Source organism: Verticillium nonalfalfae (genome assembly GCF_003724135.2).
Source record: "Verticillium nonalfalfae strain VnAa140/NRRL 66861 chromosome Unknown scaffold_22, whole genome shotgun sequence".
Taxonomy (NCBI): domain Eukaryota; kingdom Fungi; phylum Ascomycota; class Sordariomycetes; order Glomerellales; family Plectosphaerellaceae; genus Verticillium; species Verticillium nonalfalfae.
Genome location: NW_021167247.1, coordinates 48,462 through 65,297, shown reverse-complemented (window position 1 = coordinate 65,297; position 16,836 = coordinate 48,462). Strand labels below are relative to the sequence as shown.

The 16,836-nt window shown below is 53.6% G+C and overlaps 8 protein-coding genes across 8 annotated transcripts; 3 read left to right on the top strand and 5 right to left on the bottom strand.

The window, feature by feature from the left end:
- Positions 1-120: 120 nt before the first annotated feature.
- D7B24_003942 (uncharacterized protein) lies at positions 121-1,393 on the bottom strand (the record flags this gene model as incomplete). Its single annotated transcript, XM_028638127.1, has 2 exons — positions 121-1,293; positions 1,364-1,393. The coding sequence occupies 2 exons, from the start codon at positions 1,391-1,393 to the stop codon at positions 121-123; spliced, it is 1,203 nt and encodes a 400-aa protein (XP_028497014.1).
- A 538-nt stretch (positions 1,394-1,931) lies between these two features.
- D7B24_003941 (uncharacterized protein) lies at positions 1,932-2,810 on the top strand (the record flags this gene model as incomplete). The annotated part of the gene is made up of 1 exon (XM_028638126.1): positions 1,932-2,810. The coding sequence occupies one exon, from the start codon at positions 1,932-1,934 to the stop codon at positions 2,808-2,810; it is 879 nt and encodes a 292-aa protein (XP_028497013.1).
- A 452-nt stretch (positions 2,811-3,262) lies between these two features.
- Positions 3,263-5,230, bottom strand: D7B24_003940 (uncharacterized protein; the record flags this gene model as incomplete). Its single annotated transcript, XM_028638125.1, has 7 exons — positions 3,263-3,704; positions 3,763-4,147; positions 4,211-4,372; positions 4,425-4,644; positions 4,702-4,889; positions 4,940-4,960; positions 5,014-5,230. 7 exons carry the CDS (start codon positions 5,228-5,230, stop codon positions 3,263-3,265), a joined length of 1,635 nt encoding a protein of 544 aa, XP_028497012.1.
- A 2,288-nt stretch (positions 5,231-7,518) lies between these two features.
- Positions 7,519-8,505, bottom strand: D7B24_003939 (uncharacterized protein; the record flags this gene model as incomplete). The annotated part of the gene is made up of 1 exon (XM_028638124.1): positions 7,519-8,505. The coding sequence occupies one exon, from the start codon at positions 8,503-8,505 to the stop codon at positions 7,519-7,521; it is 987 nt and encodes a 328-aa protein (XP_028497011.1).
- A 581-nt stretch (positions 8,506-9,086) lies between these two features.
- D7B24_003938 (uncharacterized protein) lies at positions 9,087-10,803 on the top strand (the record flags this gene model as incomplete). Its single annotated transcript, XM_028638123.1, has 5 exons — positions 9,087-9,237; positions 9,332-9,804; positions 9,865-10,325; positions 10,377-10,585; positions 10,637-10,803. 5 exons carry the CDS (start codon positions 9,087-9,089, stop codon positions 10,801-10,803), a joined length of 1,461 nt encoding a protein of 486 aa, XP_028497010.1.
- Positions 10,804-11,106: 303 nt separating this feature from the next.
- On the bottom strand, positions 11,107-12,063 carry D7B24_003937 (uncharacterized protein; the record flags this gene model as incomplete). Its single annotated transcript, XM_028638122.1, has 1 exon — positions 11,107-12,063. The coding sequence occupies one exon, from the start codon at positions 12,061-12,063 to the stop codon at positions 11,107-11,109; it is 957 nt and encodes a 318-aa protein (XP_028497009.1).
- Positions 12,064-12,303: 240 nt separating this feature from the next.
- On the top strand, positions 12,304-13,708 carry D7B24_003936 (uncharacterized protein; the record flags this gene model as incomplete). Its single annotated transcript, XM_028638121.1, has 3 exons — positions 12,304-12,325; positions 12,651-13,049; positions 13,116-13,708. 3 exons carry the CDS (start codon positions 12,304-12,306, stop codon positions 13,706-13,708), a joined length of 1,014 nt encoding a protein of 337 aa, XP_028497008.1.
- Positions 13,709-13,837: 129 nt separating this feature from the next.
- On the bottom strand, positions 13,838-15,774 carry D7B24_003935 (uncharacterized protein; the record flags this gene model as incomplete). Its single annotated transcript, XM_028638120.1, has 2 exons — positions 13,838-14,523; positions 14,574-15,774. 2 exons carry the CDS (start codon positions 15,772-15,774, stop codon positions 13,838-13,840), a joined length of 1,887 nt encoding a protein of 628 aa, XP_028497007.1.
- Positions 15,775-16,836: the final 1,062 nt, after the last annotated feature.

Below are 16,836 nucleotides of genomic sequence, written 5' to 3'. Positions count from 1 at the left end.
TTCCGGGTACTCCAGAGATCAGAGTCCACAACCAATCTAAGGCCTCGCTCGGCGCAAGCTTACGTGGAGGTCGCACTGCCCCATCCCCATGTACAATACAGGCGACTGAGACGAGGTCGGCTAGGGCTGATGCGGGCGGGTTTCCCCGCCCATGTCAGGCCCCGTCAAGTACTGACTTGACGGGATCTTGTCCCATGACTTGGGCTCTGCTGGATCTTGGAGGACTTTGAGCCAACCACCGACGGCGAGGGAGATGTAGACTGCGTCCCAGCGCGGGCCGTCGCCAAAACAAATGAAATGGTTCGCCAGGGAAATGACGATGATGCTGAACAAGTAGGCGTCCTCATCTGTGCCGTTACCCTGCGCGACAGCGCTCATGCGGTCAACTTCATCCTCAGTCATGTGACTCTTCAGCATGACTTCGACATCCTCGAGCGATTTCCACATGGAAGGCGGCTTTCCTTGTGACGCAGCAGCGTCCGTGGCCTGACGGCGCATGTCGGCGAGCTCAGCAGAAGAATTATCGCGGGATTGCTCCTGGAGGCGAACAAAGGTATATCCTTTTCGTTTGTAGTCCAGTCGAGACTGGGCGAGAGACATCAGAAATGTCTCATCCTTCATCACGGACTGGAGTGAGAAAATGTGCCGTAGCGACGCGGTGGCGGGCGACGTGGTGGTGGAAGCATTTTCTGATGCATCACTGATCGCGCGTGCCTGGTTGTGTTCTTTCCAGAGAGCAACCGTTCTCGTGATGCAGCTCCAGAAGATGGCACCAGTAATGGTCTTTGCTTTGTCGTCGCCAATGTAAGGTAGTATGTCTTCTGGCGGGTCAAAGAGACGAACGAGCCGATCAGTGTCATTCCAGAGGCCATAATCGAGACGTGGACTCATGCGGCCGCTTCCCAGCGATAGGACTGACCAGTGGCCCTGGTGCTGTCCTACAGCGTGAGACAGGCCTTGCGGGACCGAGGACACGGCCTGAATGGGCGTGTCGTGGGGGTTTGGTTCAGGGATCTGCTGCCGAGCTTGGGCACTGCTTGAGAGCCCTGCTTCGTGCGAGATCCCGGGCTCCGAATTCGACTGTAGCTCGGGTAATCCAGCCGCTTGTCGAGCACGATTGAGGACTTTACTGAGGTCGCCGACAAGTAGCCCCCGACTCCTGAGAGCAATGTCAATATCTTCGATGGCTTTCCTCAAAGCTGTGTTCTCGTCTTGCAGAATCTGAACCTTATTTGCGTGTCGCTTCCGGTACTCTCGCTGGGCGATCACTCCCCTTTCACGACGACTTGCTGCCTGTTACCTTGGTTATCACCGTTGCTGATGATCATCCGAATCAGATGGGTTGACTTGGCAATGCACTTACGTCGGCAGCTTTGTTGTCCCGGCTCGCCATCCTGTTTGATTGATCGTAGGGCTGGAGTCCAAACGTTGATAACGTTACTCAGTTTTGAGGTGGGCATAACGTTGGCCGCCATTAGATTTCAGGTTGGTGGCAGCGCACGTCAGACTAGAGTATCCACTTGCCATTAATAATCGACATGGAGCAAATATGACACCGTGAAGCGTTATCATAACGTTGCCAACCAGGCGACCACACCGGAGCCTTACGGTCTGATCCATCTCACCCGTATGACCGGAGGAACTTTGGTATAGAGTATGTTCATTGTTTGCTATGCGGGAGCTCAGCGATTGGGAATGACAGCTGTTTCTGATGCGGGCGGACATTGATCATGTCACACGGTTCATCATCAGAGATGGCGGAATCCCAGGTTTCCGAGTAACAGATTGCTGCCTTGCACCGGCGTATAAAAGAAGGGAAATCCTCACTCAAAGGCAGTGAATAATAGAGCTTGGGTACTCACTTTGCCATCATCTAACCTTGACGTCGTCGTCCAAGTACCTCTTCACTACATTACCTGCAATCCAGTGCCATGGCTTCTCCTATTCCCACCAAAATCTACCGCACCAAGACGTACGAAGCCATTTCTCCTCTTCGCCCTGAGCTCTCCACCTCCGAGAAGAATGCTTTGATTACTGGGGCTGCCAGTCCTGGAATCGGCAGCGCCATAGCCAAGTCTCTCGCCCAATCCAATCTCGGGAATCTGGCCCTCCTTGGCCGCACTTTTAAGACCCTTGAGATTACTAAAGCCAGCATCGAGGCTCTGAAAACAGACACCAAGATTCACATCTACGTTGTCGACGTCGCGGACGCCTCTGCAGTTGACGCTGCCCTCAAAGCCTACACCGAGGCTATCGAAGGCAAAATCGACATCCTCATCGCCAACGCCGGCTACATGCCTGACCTGACGACCATTGCCGAAGCCACGCCCACCGACTGGTGGCGTGCCTTTGAAGTAGCAATCAAGGGCAACTTTAACCTTCTTCGCGCCTTTCTCCCTGTTGCTGCTCCTGGCGCGTGTGTTATCCACATCTCGACGGCAGCGGTCTACTTGTCGTACATGGAAACATTTTCGGCCTACCGCGCTTCGAAGATGGGGGGCACCAAGTTGTTTGAGTACTTCCATCACGAGAACCCGAACCTCTTCGTGCTGCAGATTCATCCTGGTCTCATTGGTGGCACGGCCATGGCTGCCAAGTTTGGGCACAAAGCCGTTGACCTAGGGCTGGCGTTTGATGATATCAGCCTGCCTGCCGATTTTGTTGTGTGGGCTACGAGCGATGAAGCAAAGTTCTTGAATGGGAAGTTTGTATGTGTCAATTGGGATGTTGATGAGCTGAAAGCTATGAGAAGCAAGATCGAGGCTGCTGATAAAACTCTCCCTGTCATGGGCTTGCTTGGGTGGGACTAGATTTGCGACGTTAGATGATTAGCAGCGCGATGCCATTAGGGCAACATTCTTTCATAACATGACTTGACTTCGGCAGTATGGCATAATTGACAGTGCTGAGAAGGTCACCTGCGCCATATTCTCTGATTGTTCAAGATTCACTCGAGCTCAGCCTCGGTTTCACTACTCCAGCTTGTCGATACGACCTCGAGTTTCACGCCAGACCGGTTCATGATACAAATGTTTATAAAAAACGTCGTTTCGCACCAAATAAATAGTCGGACTCTGCAGCTTCTGCGACTGTTCATCCGCTCAGCACCGTTCTTGATTGGCACCTTCTCGAGAGGCAGTCGTATTCAATATCTCCGCCTAGCAGGGCACCTGCGATATCTTTATGCCCTCTGGAACACATTCAACAACAAATGCGCCAATCTGAGATGCCTGATAACCATGGGACTCCGGCACTCATGAATCTACACCCGCTTCTCCGCCTCCCGTTCTTCAACCATCGAGACATGCGTGCCGTCATTCTTGTCCTCTCGAGCGAGCTGTTCCTGAACATCGTGGCGTACCAGTTCATCGCTCGTAGGATACGCCCGCCGGAACATAGACCACAGCGAATGCGAGAAGAGGTCGTCCATAGACTCCATGCTCCTGCCCTTCAGCTCGGGCAAACAGAAGTAAACAAAACCGACACCAATGAATGTGATGATAGAGAAGAAGAGAAAGGTTCCGTAGCCCATGGTACGCATCATGTGGGGCGTTGCAGAAGTGATGCCATAGTTCACAATCCAGTTGGTGAACAGACAGAACGACATGCAGACCGATCGGATACGAGCCGGAAAGATTTCGGCAGCAACAACGTACGGAGCTAAGCAGTGACCGAAAGACCATCCGACAGCGTAAAGATAAATCCTGTTACTTATCAGCATTCATCTCTCTATCAATTGTGCAGGACGCAGTCATCACTGACCAGATGATTCCAACGTAGCCACCAGCTGAGGTGCCACCACCTGCCTCGGGATTGGCAAAGCGAATGAAAAGTCCAATGTAAAGCATGGCGCAGGCTTGAATTGTTGCCCCGATCATTAGTGGAAGGCGCCGTCCAACGCGGTCAACGATGAGAGTGACGTAAATAACTGTCGCAACCAATTTGACAAGACCGTAGATGCCAACAGTCAACAGAGAGCTGGAGCCACGAGGCACGCCGATCATGGCAAAAATCTCAGGTGCAAAGTAATTCAGCGAATCTGTTCCTGTGCCTTTGTGGAAAATAAACAACATGACGGCGAGGAAGAAACGACGCCGATTGCTGGCATTCGTGCCAATATCTTTGAAAACGGCAATGTAGTTGTAGCCTAGGTTTGTTAGCGTCTCCTGTTGGCTTGCATATTTGATTTGCATCTGCCAATGCAGCTTACCCTTATACTGGCGTTGTTCATGTTCGGCCTGGGCGTTGATCTCCATATACTCTTGGTGAACATAAGGGTGATCCGCAGGCAGGCCTCGGAGCTTGCAAAGGTTTTTTAGACCGCGATCTTTCTTTCCTTTCGAAATGAGAGCACGGGGAGTTTCGATCACAACTAGTATATCGTCAGCTGGACCCATCGACAAAACAACATGACAAAGTCTTACACCAGATAAGGCAGAAGAGAAAAAATCCCGGTATCAATTGAATGCCCAAAGCCAGTTGCCAAGAAGTGTTATCGTTGGGGTCTTGCTTAGGCCACAAGCTCACGGCGTAGTTGACCCAAAAGGCCAGACAGAGCGCCAGGACAATCATGAGGTTGTAGGATGTTGTAAGAGAACCTCGGATAGTCTTTGGGGAGTTTTCTGCGAGATACTGAGGTGCTAACTGCAAATTTCCCTGGTTAGCTAAACAGTAAATCTGGCGGAGCATGAGAACCCTCACCATCGAGGTCGCACCGATCGCGATGCCAGCTAGGAGTCTTCCAGCGTACAGCACGTTCAAACGAGGCACTTCTTGCATGGCACATCCGATCAAGAACAAACCGGACATGATTGTCACGGACCTCTTCCTCCCAAGGAAATCGGCACATGGTGCTGCGAGCAATGCACCGGCTGAGCCACCTGCGGCCACTTTCGACTACGTGTCAGAAAATGCGAAGATACTTTCTAGGAGCACTTACACATTGCTGCGATGTTCCCCTCTGCGTTGTATAAGGTCAGGCTTGATACTTCGTCGCTTTTTTTACAGGCTTACCTCGTTGGTCCACTTCTGATGGTTGCAGGTTGTCGAATCCCATGGCCTTTCGGAAAGAGACAAATGTCATGACACCACCGATGTTTCCTTGATCGAACCCATAAGAGCAACCCGCCATGGCAATTGTAACGCCAAGAAGAAGGAGTTTCCGGTTAAAGATCTCTTTAGGGTCATTCTTCCATTCTGGAGACGCCCATAGTGAAGTGCCACCACCCATGGCTGGGAAAGATACAGTGGGTATCCGGGAGAAGTAGTTCGTTGATAAAAAGATATAAGACTATGTAGAAATGATTTTAGTGACTAGAACCGAGACCATAGTAATCAAGGCTCTTTTGAGCAATGCTGAAGCAGAACAGTCATATATCCCAACGTCCGTCAACGCCAGTCAATGACTAAGTTGGTTACCCCGTGGGAAGCTTCCCCGCATATTCCACTGGCAGGCCAAGGAACATGAGGCGCTTCAAAGCAGACGGCTCGAACTCTGCGTGCCGTCTGCCGCATCGGTCACAATGCCGAGAGTGCACGAAGATCCGGCTTTGTGTCCGAGATCGCCCAGTCTTCCAATGAAAAACAGTTATGACAAAATCAACTGTAACATGCAGCCATGTCACTCTAAGTGTGGAGTTGCATCTAGCAATGTCACTGGAACAGCATCTTAGCTTCAGGCATGAATCGTAGCGTCTCAGCGACTGGCATGTGTCAAATGCTAGTCGTGTCAGTCGTCATCCCCGGACTTGGTGCGGAGTATGCATATCTACGGACTGCAGCACATTGGGAATATTAAGAAACAATGCCTAATCATTACGGATCACAAAAATCCAGCACGCCTCGGATCGAAATAAACCAGCTATGGATCGGATCACCACGGCCACCAACTTAATGGCGTCCTCTCTCGTTCACTTCGACTCGCTACCGGCGACTACTATTCAATCCCATGCCTCCAACCTTCTTCAATTACCCAACAAGACTCTGCTCTGTGCCTGGTTCGGAGGCTCCCAGGAAGGGTTACCTGACATCAGTATCTGGCTATCGCGTCAGACCCCAGGGTCAAACGAATGGTCTCCACCGCAAAAGATCTCATCGGACACGGGCCGCAGTTGTCAGAACCCTGTCCTTTTTAGAGCACCCAGGACTGGTCACATATGGCTCTTCCACACTTCACAGGATGCAGGCAACCAGGACGGTGCATTGGTAATGGTTAGGACATCCAGTGATCATGGCGACACCTGGTCAGACCCTAGTTATCCCTTTAAAGACTTGAAGGGGCTTTTGGTCCGCCAACCACTCGTTGTTCTCAAAGATGGAACATGGGTTCTACCCGTCTTCCTCTGCCGATCCGCCGCAGGACAGCGATGGATAGGAAACGACGACATCTCCGCTGTACTTTTCTCACGCGACGATGGCGTGACCTGGGAGGAAAAGAGAGTCCCTGGGGGCATCGGCGCGGTTCACATGAATATTGTGCCACCTGTCAGGGGACAAGATCACTATGTCGCCTTCTTCCGGAGTCGATGGGCGGACAAGGTATACCGGTCCACGTCCACAGATGGCCTTGACTGGGCACCTCCGGAACCCATCAGTCTGCCAAATCCCAACAGCGGAATTTGCGCTGCCCGTCTTACATCGGGAAGCATTGCAATCGTCTTCAACAATTCCGCTGCTGTACCTAACATGACTAGACGGGAAGGTTTGTACGATGATATTACCCCTGAAGGCGACAAACGGCCCAATCAGGTATCCGTGAATGGCAGATCCGCCATTTGGGGTACCCCTCGCAAGGCTTTGACAGTTGGCATCTCGTCAGACCAGGGAATCACATGGAAAACACGGGTTCTGGAGGATGGCGATGGATTCTGCATGACAAACAACTCGGAGAAGAAAGCAAATAGGGAGCTGAGCTACCCCAGTATCTGGACCGAGCAAGATGTCTCACATGCGCCTGTTCATATTGCTTTCACTTTCCATCGCCAACACATCAAGTATGTTCGGATTGAAAACATTGAGCATTGGGTGGACAATGCTTGAGTTCGAGGAAGCGCACAGCTGGTCGCTGTACGCCAGGTGGCCCTGCGGAGCCACCGAACGGGGGGGCTGCGTAGGGGCTGAGGACTACGAGAACGTTTATATAAAGACTGCTCAGGGCCGAAATTCAGACGTGTTTCGACCCCCTACTCATATTCAATAGCCGCGGACCACGTGTGGAAAGCGTGTAGAAGGCGTGTAGGAGGTGTCTTCACTGCTCCAAATTAAGCAGTTACACCTTTCCTCTGAGCTCATTCTCACTATCGCACGGCTTGTAGCGTGGTCTTGCGGCTTCTATACTGGAAGGAAACCTGTCCAGGAATGCTATTGAGGTACATGACTGGGTTGTCAATAATCTACAAGAATTTGCGCTCAAAAGTGACGGGGTCTTTGGCTGAATCGCTTTTTGTCCAAGCCCTCCCCAGGTATAAGAATCCGCAGCACTACCGCAAAATGATACTCCTGATAAATTCACTCTGCAACCTACCTGTCCCAAGGCCTCTCCTTCTCTGCCTTCTCTAGCACCCCTAAAGTCTCCAAAGTCCATTTTTTCATGGCGTCACTCAGAGGCTCATATGGCTTTCTCATGTTCCAGGAGGCCTCGCTGTCTAAACCTTGGCCTCTGCCAAAGTAGTACCAGGCTCCATACTTGGTGCAAGCAATGCCCTTCTTGCATGCCCATTCCGCATTAGCCACGTCGTCCTGGAGCTTTCTTGCCTCATCCACCCTGCCTGACTGGAACAAGTCATATACCGCTGATGTGCAGCCCGGAAAAATATTGCCCATGCCCGTGACACATCCACTGCCGCCCGCATGCAGCGTTGGCAGTAGGTAGTCGCTGCTGCCGCCAAAGACGCCAAACTGATCGTGTTTGAACTTGCTCGTGAGGCGTGTCAGCTTCCCAACGTTTCCGCACGTGAGCTTGACTGCCGAAATGTTGGGATGAGACGCCAGGGCCGCGATCTGGTCCGAATCGAGATCAATACCAGCAGTGACACCGGGGAAATTGTAGACAATGATCGGAATCGGCGACGCGTCCGCTACGGCGCGATAGTAGGCAAGCAGCGCGTTGCTTGACAGGGCCTTGGCCCAGTAGCTCGGAGGTAACAGCAGCGCGAAGTTGGCGCCGGCACCCGCTGCGTCTTTTGCATTGAGGATCGTTTCGAAGGTTGACTGGGCGGAGATGCCTGCGACAAGAGGGTAATTGGGCTTTTTGAGGTCGGCAATTGCTCGCGCTGCAGTTTGAATAATGGCTTTGCGTTCCTCAGGTGTCAAGAGGGCGAGCTCGCCGTTGGTGCCGAGATAAACTAGGCCGTGCATTCCAGCACTGATGAGGCCCTGGCACTGCACATACATGGCATCATGATCCACTTGTTGCGATGGATCGTTTGCCTTGTAGATAGTAACGACAGGCGTGTAGACTCCCGGCGGAAGTGGGTTGGATTTGGAAGCAATATTGCTGGAAGGCATTGTGTGTGTTGGGGCCACAAGGGAGCAATGTGGTGACAAAGCGTTGTTGTTGAAACGCTTCTTTCGACGCGCAGATTAACGATACTTTGTAGGGCTGAGTTGTGTGTTGTAGAGGTATGGCTAACACCACAGGTCACAGAAGTCGGCAGAATGGCATGGTTTCTCCATACCAAGATCTCTGAGATCAGCCAAGCTGTGGAGTGATTGACTGTCCGATGCAAGAGGATCACAAGGGAAGCCGTTGGTCTGTGGGTAAGATGATGGGCTGGTCCTCGACATCGGCGACAATGCCGATATTGGGGATTCCGCCTCTGTGGGGAACAAGCTTGCGTGTTCGGGGCCATCCCCGGGGTTCCCGACGCCCCAACAATCAGACAATTGAAGATTGACAAAGGCGATTGAAGACATCGAAATCCAGCCAGTAGCATTTCGGTCATGGAGTCCTGTCCTGGTTCGTCTATTTGTCTCTTGATAAACTGGTCAAAAAATCCGGGAGCAAATCGATGCTTCCACACCTCCACACCTCCGACTTTTAGCTGCAACGAGTGCTTGTCATAGCCGAGTATCTTGTGGCTTCAAGTATGACACCAGAAGGCGTTTCAAGCGAAAAGCCAATCATCACACTCGACAATCTCAATAAGCACAATACCTCAAGCGACTGTTGGATCGCAGTCCACAACAAGGTATGGGATATCACGGACTTTATTGGCGAGCATCCGGGAGGGCCGCTGGGTAAGAACAGTCGTCCTGTCAGCCTTGACCGTGTTAACAATAGCAGTCCTTCTCCGGTGTGCTGGGTCTGATGCAACAAAACCCTTCGACCAAGTACACGCACCCGATATCATCGAGGAGCTGCCTAAGGGGAAATTCAAGGGTTTCCTTGAGGAGCCCAGTCCCGATGTCTCCACCAGTGCTGTTCAGTTTGGTGCCAAGCGTCATACGACAATGGCCCCAACAGCATCACCAACAAACGAAGTTCCTTCTCTTGAATCTGTGCTCAGCGCACCTGACTTTGAGGTTGTGGCATCTAAGGCACTGACACCGAAGACGTGGGCTTTTTACTCTTCCGCAGCTACAGATCTCATTACGCACAGCAAGAACAAGGAACTTGTTCGAAGGATCATGATACGTCCAAGGATACTTCGAAATGTCACCAGCGTCAACATGAAAACCAGCATTCTCGGTTTCAAGAGTACAGCCCCGTTCTTCATCGCCCCTGCTGCGATGGCACGTCTGGTTCATCCCGACGGCGAGTTGGCTCTGAGCCGTGCATCTGCCAACGAAGGTATTATCCAATGTGTACGTCTCGTTGTCCTGAGATTTGGATGATCAATGCTAAGTCATGTCTCGCATCCCTAGATCTCAAGCAACGCTTCTTATACACTGCGCTCCATCATGACAGCCGCACCAGCGACACAACCCTTCTTCTTTCAGCTGTATATCAACTCCGAACGACAGAAAACGATTGACATCCTCAAATCGGCACGCTCCCTAGGTATCAAGGCCATATTTGTAACGGTCGACGCACCAGTGCCAGGCAAACGTGAAGCAGACGAACGGGCCGCGCAGGCTGTGACGGTACGATCCGCCATCAGTGGCGGCGAGAGCAGCAAAGACAAGAAGGGAAGTGGATTGGGGCGTCTGATGGCGCAGTACATCGACAAGTCCCTGACATGGGATGATCTGTCATGGATACGAGAGGCGAGTGGTGTGCCAATTGTCCTTAAGGGTGTCCAGACCGCAGACGACGCCAAGATGGCAGTAGAGTATGGCGTAGATGCAATTCTGCTGAGCAACCACGGTGGCCGATCTCTCGATGGGTACGTTGTCGCCACTTCACGCCTGGCTCAGAGCTAACGAATCATGCACAGATCTCAAGCAAGCATCCTGGTCTTGATGGAGCTACGAAAACACTGCCCAGAGGTTTTTGAAAAGCTTGAGGTTTACGTTGATGGCGGTTTCGAGCGAGGATCAGACATACTAAAGGCTGTCGCGCTGGGAGCTACGGCGGTGGGCATCGGCCGGCCCACGCTGTATTCGTTGGTATATGGTCAAGAAGGCGTAGAACATCTAGTTCAAAGTGAGTGTGACGTGCGACTGAAATCTCGAGTTACTTGCTGACCCTTTCAAGTACTCAAAGATGAACTAGAAACATCAATGAGACTATGTGGTATCACAAGTCTGGATGATGCAACCCCGGCTTTGGTCAATACGCGTGACGTTGATTATCTCGTGGCATCCGTAGAGCAGAGCGAGCCCGGACGAAAGCACAGAAGAGCAGTGATAGCAAAGATATAGAGTTCAATAAATTCAAGATCCCATGACATCCATCCAGAGTATTCCTCAAGACGTAAATTCGGGGGAGTCCGTCACCACCAGGCTCCTTGACCGAGGCGTCCGTAGATACTTAACCCTATTTCCAGCAATAAAGTGTCTTACCGACGGTAAGGCACTTGATACGCTGCCCTACAGCTGTAAAGTGAACACTCTAACATGAATCATTTGTCAAAAGTTCAAGCGATTCTCACACATAAATCTCCTTGGCAAAGTCTTCCCGATTGATCGCATCACTGTGGTTTCACACAGCCTAGCACATAGACTCTATGCCTCCAGCGTCGCAGCAAACGCCTTGACAGCATCGAGCACATCTCCATCAGCCTCCAAGCCCAGACCATAAGCTCGACTAACATCGAACCTCGAAGGCCACGTGTTGACGATCTTCTCAATGACAGGGTCCCTCTTCTCCTCCACCAGACTCGCAGCCTCGTTGCCGCCCACCGACTCCAGTGCGTCCAGAATCTGATTCACCGTCACGGTAATGCCCGGTAAATTGACAATCCTCGACTCCCCAAACGCCTCCTTCGGTACGTCCTTGATCTTGACCAGATTCTTGACCACCGTCTTGGGACTGCACACCCACAGCTCCAGATCCCGCGCAACGGGCAACACGTTCCTCTCCCCGTTCAGCGACTCCCGCACGATGCCCGAAGCAAAGCTCGATGCCGCGGCAGAGGGGGCCCCGGGCCTCACCATGACGGTCGGCAATCTGACGATGCGTCCGTCCAGCAGCCCGCGTCGCGAGTAGTCGTTGAGCAACAGCTCGATGATGAGCTTTTCGGCTCCATACGAGCTGCGAGGCTGCGGCAGCGTTTCGGATTCGCGAACGGGATTCGCGGGACCGTAGACGGCGCAGGAACTGGTGAAGACGACGACTGTGCCGGGGTACTCGGTGCGGAGGTGGTCGAGGACGGTGCGAACGGAGTCGACGTTGACTTTCAGGCCGAGGTCGAGGTTTGCTTCGGCGCCGCCGGACATGAGGCCGTGGAGGAGATAGACTGCGGTGAAGGGGCGGGAGAGAAGGGAGGTTACGGCGGCGGGAGATGTGAGGTCGGCCTCGAGAGAGGTTATGCGATCGCTGTGGGACGCTGCGCTGGCGGGAACGGGAGGCTCGACTACGTCTGTGAGGGTGAGGCGTGTAGAGGGGTCTGCGGCCAAGAGGGCAGATACAAGGTCCTGGCCAATGAAGCCGGCGGCGCCGGTGATGAGGATGTCGGCCATGATGCGGATGTTTGTATGTACGGGGAGATCTGGAGAGATGGCAGTTCGTGATTATGGTGACGGTAATGAAAATTCAGAAGAAGTTCAAGCGGCTTCAGCTGTGATGAACCTCTCAGGAAGTGCGTCCGTGAAACAAGCCATCGCGAATATCGGCCATGGACCCCTCTTCCCTCTGCCAAACTTCAACGGTAGCTGGTGCCGTCAAGATCCCCGCACTTCTCCAAAGCTAACCCCTCCATCATGTCGCGACATCCCAGTTGGAGTACATCGGCCACAATGCCGGCCTCCAACCACCGACTTCGGAGACAAAGCCGATAGACAGCCTCCGGCGGATGATTGCAGATCTGCTCCCAATGGAAGACTGAGCCCCTTGTCGTCGTCACTTCTAGCAGTGAATGGAAGTGGGGGTCCTTCGTAGGGGATAAGAAGACCCCAGGCAAAATCATGACAGGGAGAGGGACGGCATCGCAAGTACTGCCTCACCCAATATACCCAGCCCAATCGCATCCAGACGCCATGTCCGCCAATATGGAATACGTCAGGCAAGTGAAGCCGCCATCTCTGCTCTCGCCCGTCTGACCAAATAGACAGACTCGGCACGAGCGGCCTCAAAGTCTCCAAGATCATCCTCGGCTGCATGACCTTCGGCTCCCCGACATGGGAATCCTCCCCCTGGACCCTGGGCGAGGAAGACGGCCTCGAGCTCCTCAAGGCCGCCTACGACGCGGGCATCAACACCTGGGACACGGCGGACACGTACTCCAACGGCCAGTCGGAGGTGATCATCGGCAAGGCGCTCAAGAAGTTCAACATTCCGCGGCAAAAGGTCGTCATACTGTCCAAAATCTTCAACCCCGTCATGGACGACGATTCGAGACCGCCGAGCGTCAACGACGGGCCAATGGTCAACCTCATGGGTCTCAGTCGCAAACACATCTTCCACGCCGTCGACAGGTGCCTCGAGCGGCTGGGCACAGACTACATTGGTGCGTTCCCTTGTCCTCCTTGCTGAGCCGCGCGAAAGGCGGTAAGCAAAAGACCAACACAGCCAGACGTCCTCCAAATTCACCGCCTGGACCGCGAGACGCCCCCCGAAGAAATCATGCGCGCCCTGCACGACGTGGTCCAGTCCGGCAAGGTCCGCTACCTAGGCGCCTCGTCCATGTACACCTGGGAGTTTGCCCGGCTGCAGTACGTCGCGCGCGCACACGGCTGGACAGAGTTCATCTCGATGCAGCCCTTCTACAACCTCCTCTATCGCGAGGAGGAACGCGAGATGCTGCCCTTTTGCCGGGCGAGCGGCGTCGGCGTCATCCCGTGGAGTCCCATCGCTAGGGGTCTGCTAGCGAAGCCGCTGGGCGAGGAGTCGGTGCGGAGCAAGATGGACAAGAAGAAGGATCTGTGGTTCGCGGATGCCAACCTGGACATTGTCGGGAGGGTGGAGGAGGTTGCGAACAAGAGGGGCGTTAGCATGGCGGTTGTGGCGACGGCGTGGGTGCTGAGGCAAGGCTGTTGGCCGATTCTGGGTCTGAGTTCTGTAAAGAGGGTGACGGAGGCTGGTGAGGCTCTGAAGATGAAGTTGACTGACGAAGAGGTAGAGTACCTGGAAAGCGAGTACCGACCGAGGGCGATCCAGGGCATGTAAAGCGAGAGACAAGCTGTGACACATGCGGACACGCGCTGAATAAAACACTGTCTAAATCATATCTGTGTCTTCAACATTGTCCCCGAGTATCATGTTCATAGACGCGTTTCCTCTTGTCATGGATACATCTCAGGTTTGAGGCTGTGTGGAATACTCCACGTTCGCAAACTCCTGCAAGCCCTCAATCGCCATTGTGGTCGGATCAAAACGGAACACTGGCGATAGTCCAAAGCTCATATCGAAATCAAACAAAATGTCACCTTCCATGCCCATCAATACAGGGTCGGCGACTGGCATCATGGGCTGACCGCGCACTTCCAACACCCCACTGGTCATTTCGCAGCCAGCCATGCCATTTTGCATCGTCGTCTGCCCTTGAACGTGTGGCTTCAGCGTTGCAGCCATCTTCTCGAGTCCCGGCGCCATGAGGTTCGCCAGGTGCCAGCGCCCTGTCGGTAGTGAACGAAAGTGGCGAACGAGTCGTGTTGTCAGGTCCCAGACGCGCTGGGGCTCGATCAGATCGCCGCCGTGTTTGACAGACACCTTGATCAAGAACATGCAAGCAAAAGCCGTCATGCAGTGGAGGTAAGAGGGTATGCCCACCACGCTGGCTGATACGTCTGGGTCGGTGAGGATGAATTCGATCGTGGATGTGGCGGCAGCAATGGCTGTCGCAGTGCCATCCAGAAAATAATGTGGAATGGTGAGTTCGCCCGAGGAGCCACGGAAAATGTGAGAGTACAAATGCAACTTGGCGAAGTGGAAATGCAAAAGAGCACCCTTGCTAGGAAACCGCCCGACGCCTGAATATTGGTCTGCGGTGTTAGCGACTTCATGGTCTTCTGATGAACAGGCTGATACGTACCGCGTAAGACACCTGACCAATGGCCTATCCAGTGGTCCAGCTGCTTGTTGAAGTGGGCTATCTGATGGAGATATGCCCTTGGTATAGGTTGGCCTTTGTCAGGCCCGAAAAGCTCCCGTATGCTTCCGAGAATCCCTAGTAACGCAACTTGGCTCGCGAGGCGCTTGTCTTCGGCATTGGAGACGGGGGATTCTAAGAAGCTCTCCCAGCCCTGCATTGAGGAGTCTTCGTGCACAATTGCTGGTCGACCGTACAGAGTGGCAAGGTGCTGGTCGCAGATGTTGAGAATATACCAGAGCCTCGCACCATCAGCGGCCTCTTGGCTTTGCTTCTCGATAGCTTGGCTGTGACAGTTGTGAAGGTTGCACTCGGACGCTCGTCTAATAGCATAACCCGAGATCATCCACGACATGTCGCTGAGCCAGTAGGCGGCAATGGCCATGGCACGGATGTAATCCCGGTCAACTCTTCGATCGAACATGGATTTTTCCATGAGGCGGCGGAACTCTGCGCTGCACACTCCGTACAGTGCCTCCGCCGCAGGTTCGTGGAGCGCTGCGACTGTCAAGGTCGCGGCTGTCAGAACAGAGCTCTTTCGGCGTAGCTCATCGAGAGTCTGATAGCGGCATCCCACACGATACATGTAAAAGTCCAATTCATCTCGATACAGACAGAAAAGACGTTCTGCTGCGCTCAGAGATATGGCACCTCGGGCAATAAAGTCGTCGGCAATTCGGCTTCGGTGCTCGTCCGGGCTATCAGGTCGCAAAGCCCGCAGCTTTGTGAGGGCGTACAGGGAGTGGATCGGCACATTGGGGAGGTGCGACTCGTCTTCAGGCGAGATCTTGGGTGAGTTGTCACACGAGGGACCGACGTGATTGTCGGATGGAGCGAGGCGGTTGTTGTTCGTGCTGCCGTTGTTGTTGTTGGTGGTGGTGCCGTTCACGGCTCGGGGTTGACGGTCCGTGGCGCCCGGCGAACTTCCGGCATCACGCATCCCGCTCGTTTCGAGAGGCTGCGGCTCCGAAAGGCCAAGCTTCTGCGTGACGTCGCGCAGAGTAGCATGGAGGGCATCCAGGTCGTGGAGCACAGCGTCGGTGTACTGCGACTTTTCGTCAATGATGCTCTGCAGGTTCTTGCCGAGGACACATCCGAGGTTTCTCTCTGCGCAGCGGCGGCACGGTGGTCCGCTGTCGTCCATCAAGCATTTGATCTTGGGCCGTGTCAGTTTGTGTTCCTACAGTAAACAGCCGGGATATTCTTTCACCTTGTGTCTTCGACATGCGCCGCACGCCTTGATCTTGCGCGAGATTTGAGGAATCGAATGGTCAGAGACACCAGCGCCATTGTTCAGACCAAGTGTCATCTGGGTGGTCGGACTTGTCGCCGGGCTGTTGCGCTGTGGGTTTGCTTTGGATGATGGTTGGCAGTGAGTCGCAGGTGCTACACCTTGGGCCAGCAACTGTGGAGAGCCTGAAGAGGAGAAGCGCTGATGCTGGGTTGGACCCTGCGATTGTGGTTGCCACTCTGTACTCTCGGTCTCGGCCCAAGGGCGTTTCGTCATGGCGTCTTCAGATCAAGACGTCTTCGTATCGAGACGTCTTCGGCATCAGAAGGGTCATGCCGGGAAACAGACGAGAGGAAACGAGAAGAAGTCCAAGGAGCGGGTGTCCTTGGAGCAGGTATTATGTTAATGACCTCAAGCAATGAGCAAACAGGCAGGGGGGAAGGCACGATGGGGGTCGCGACCCCAGGTGCGACCCGCCTCCAACCTTCCCCGCACGCGGGTGCTAGACCCCACTATAACTCGGCCCGCCACAGGTTCTACGGGGCTCATTAGGTCTTTAGGTCTTTAAGGGGGGGACATGGCGAAGTCTTAGCCTGGCGTGTTTGACTCGAGCCCACCCCCTTCGTCACACCCGCTATCAGGGCAATCGGGCTTTTCCATTTTTCTGGAAGATTGGTTTGATGATACGCTATCAACTCGAGTCACGCATAGCTCCCCGTAGCTCGTCATTGTGTGTAGTGGGCAAACCTTCTTTTGTGAGCATCAACCTTGATCTCTGTTTCAGGCGATGGCGTTGGTTGGTTCCAACGTCCACTAGATCGCTAGTGAAGGCTTGAGGCCTGCCGGTAGGGGACCCTAACCGTGGAGATCACCAAAAGCTGTGCTACCATGTTTCCGTCATGGCAGACTCGGCAGCCCATACATCGATCGAGCATGCACAGATGAATGGTGCAAGAAAATACGCTGATTAGGTGC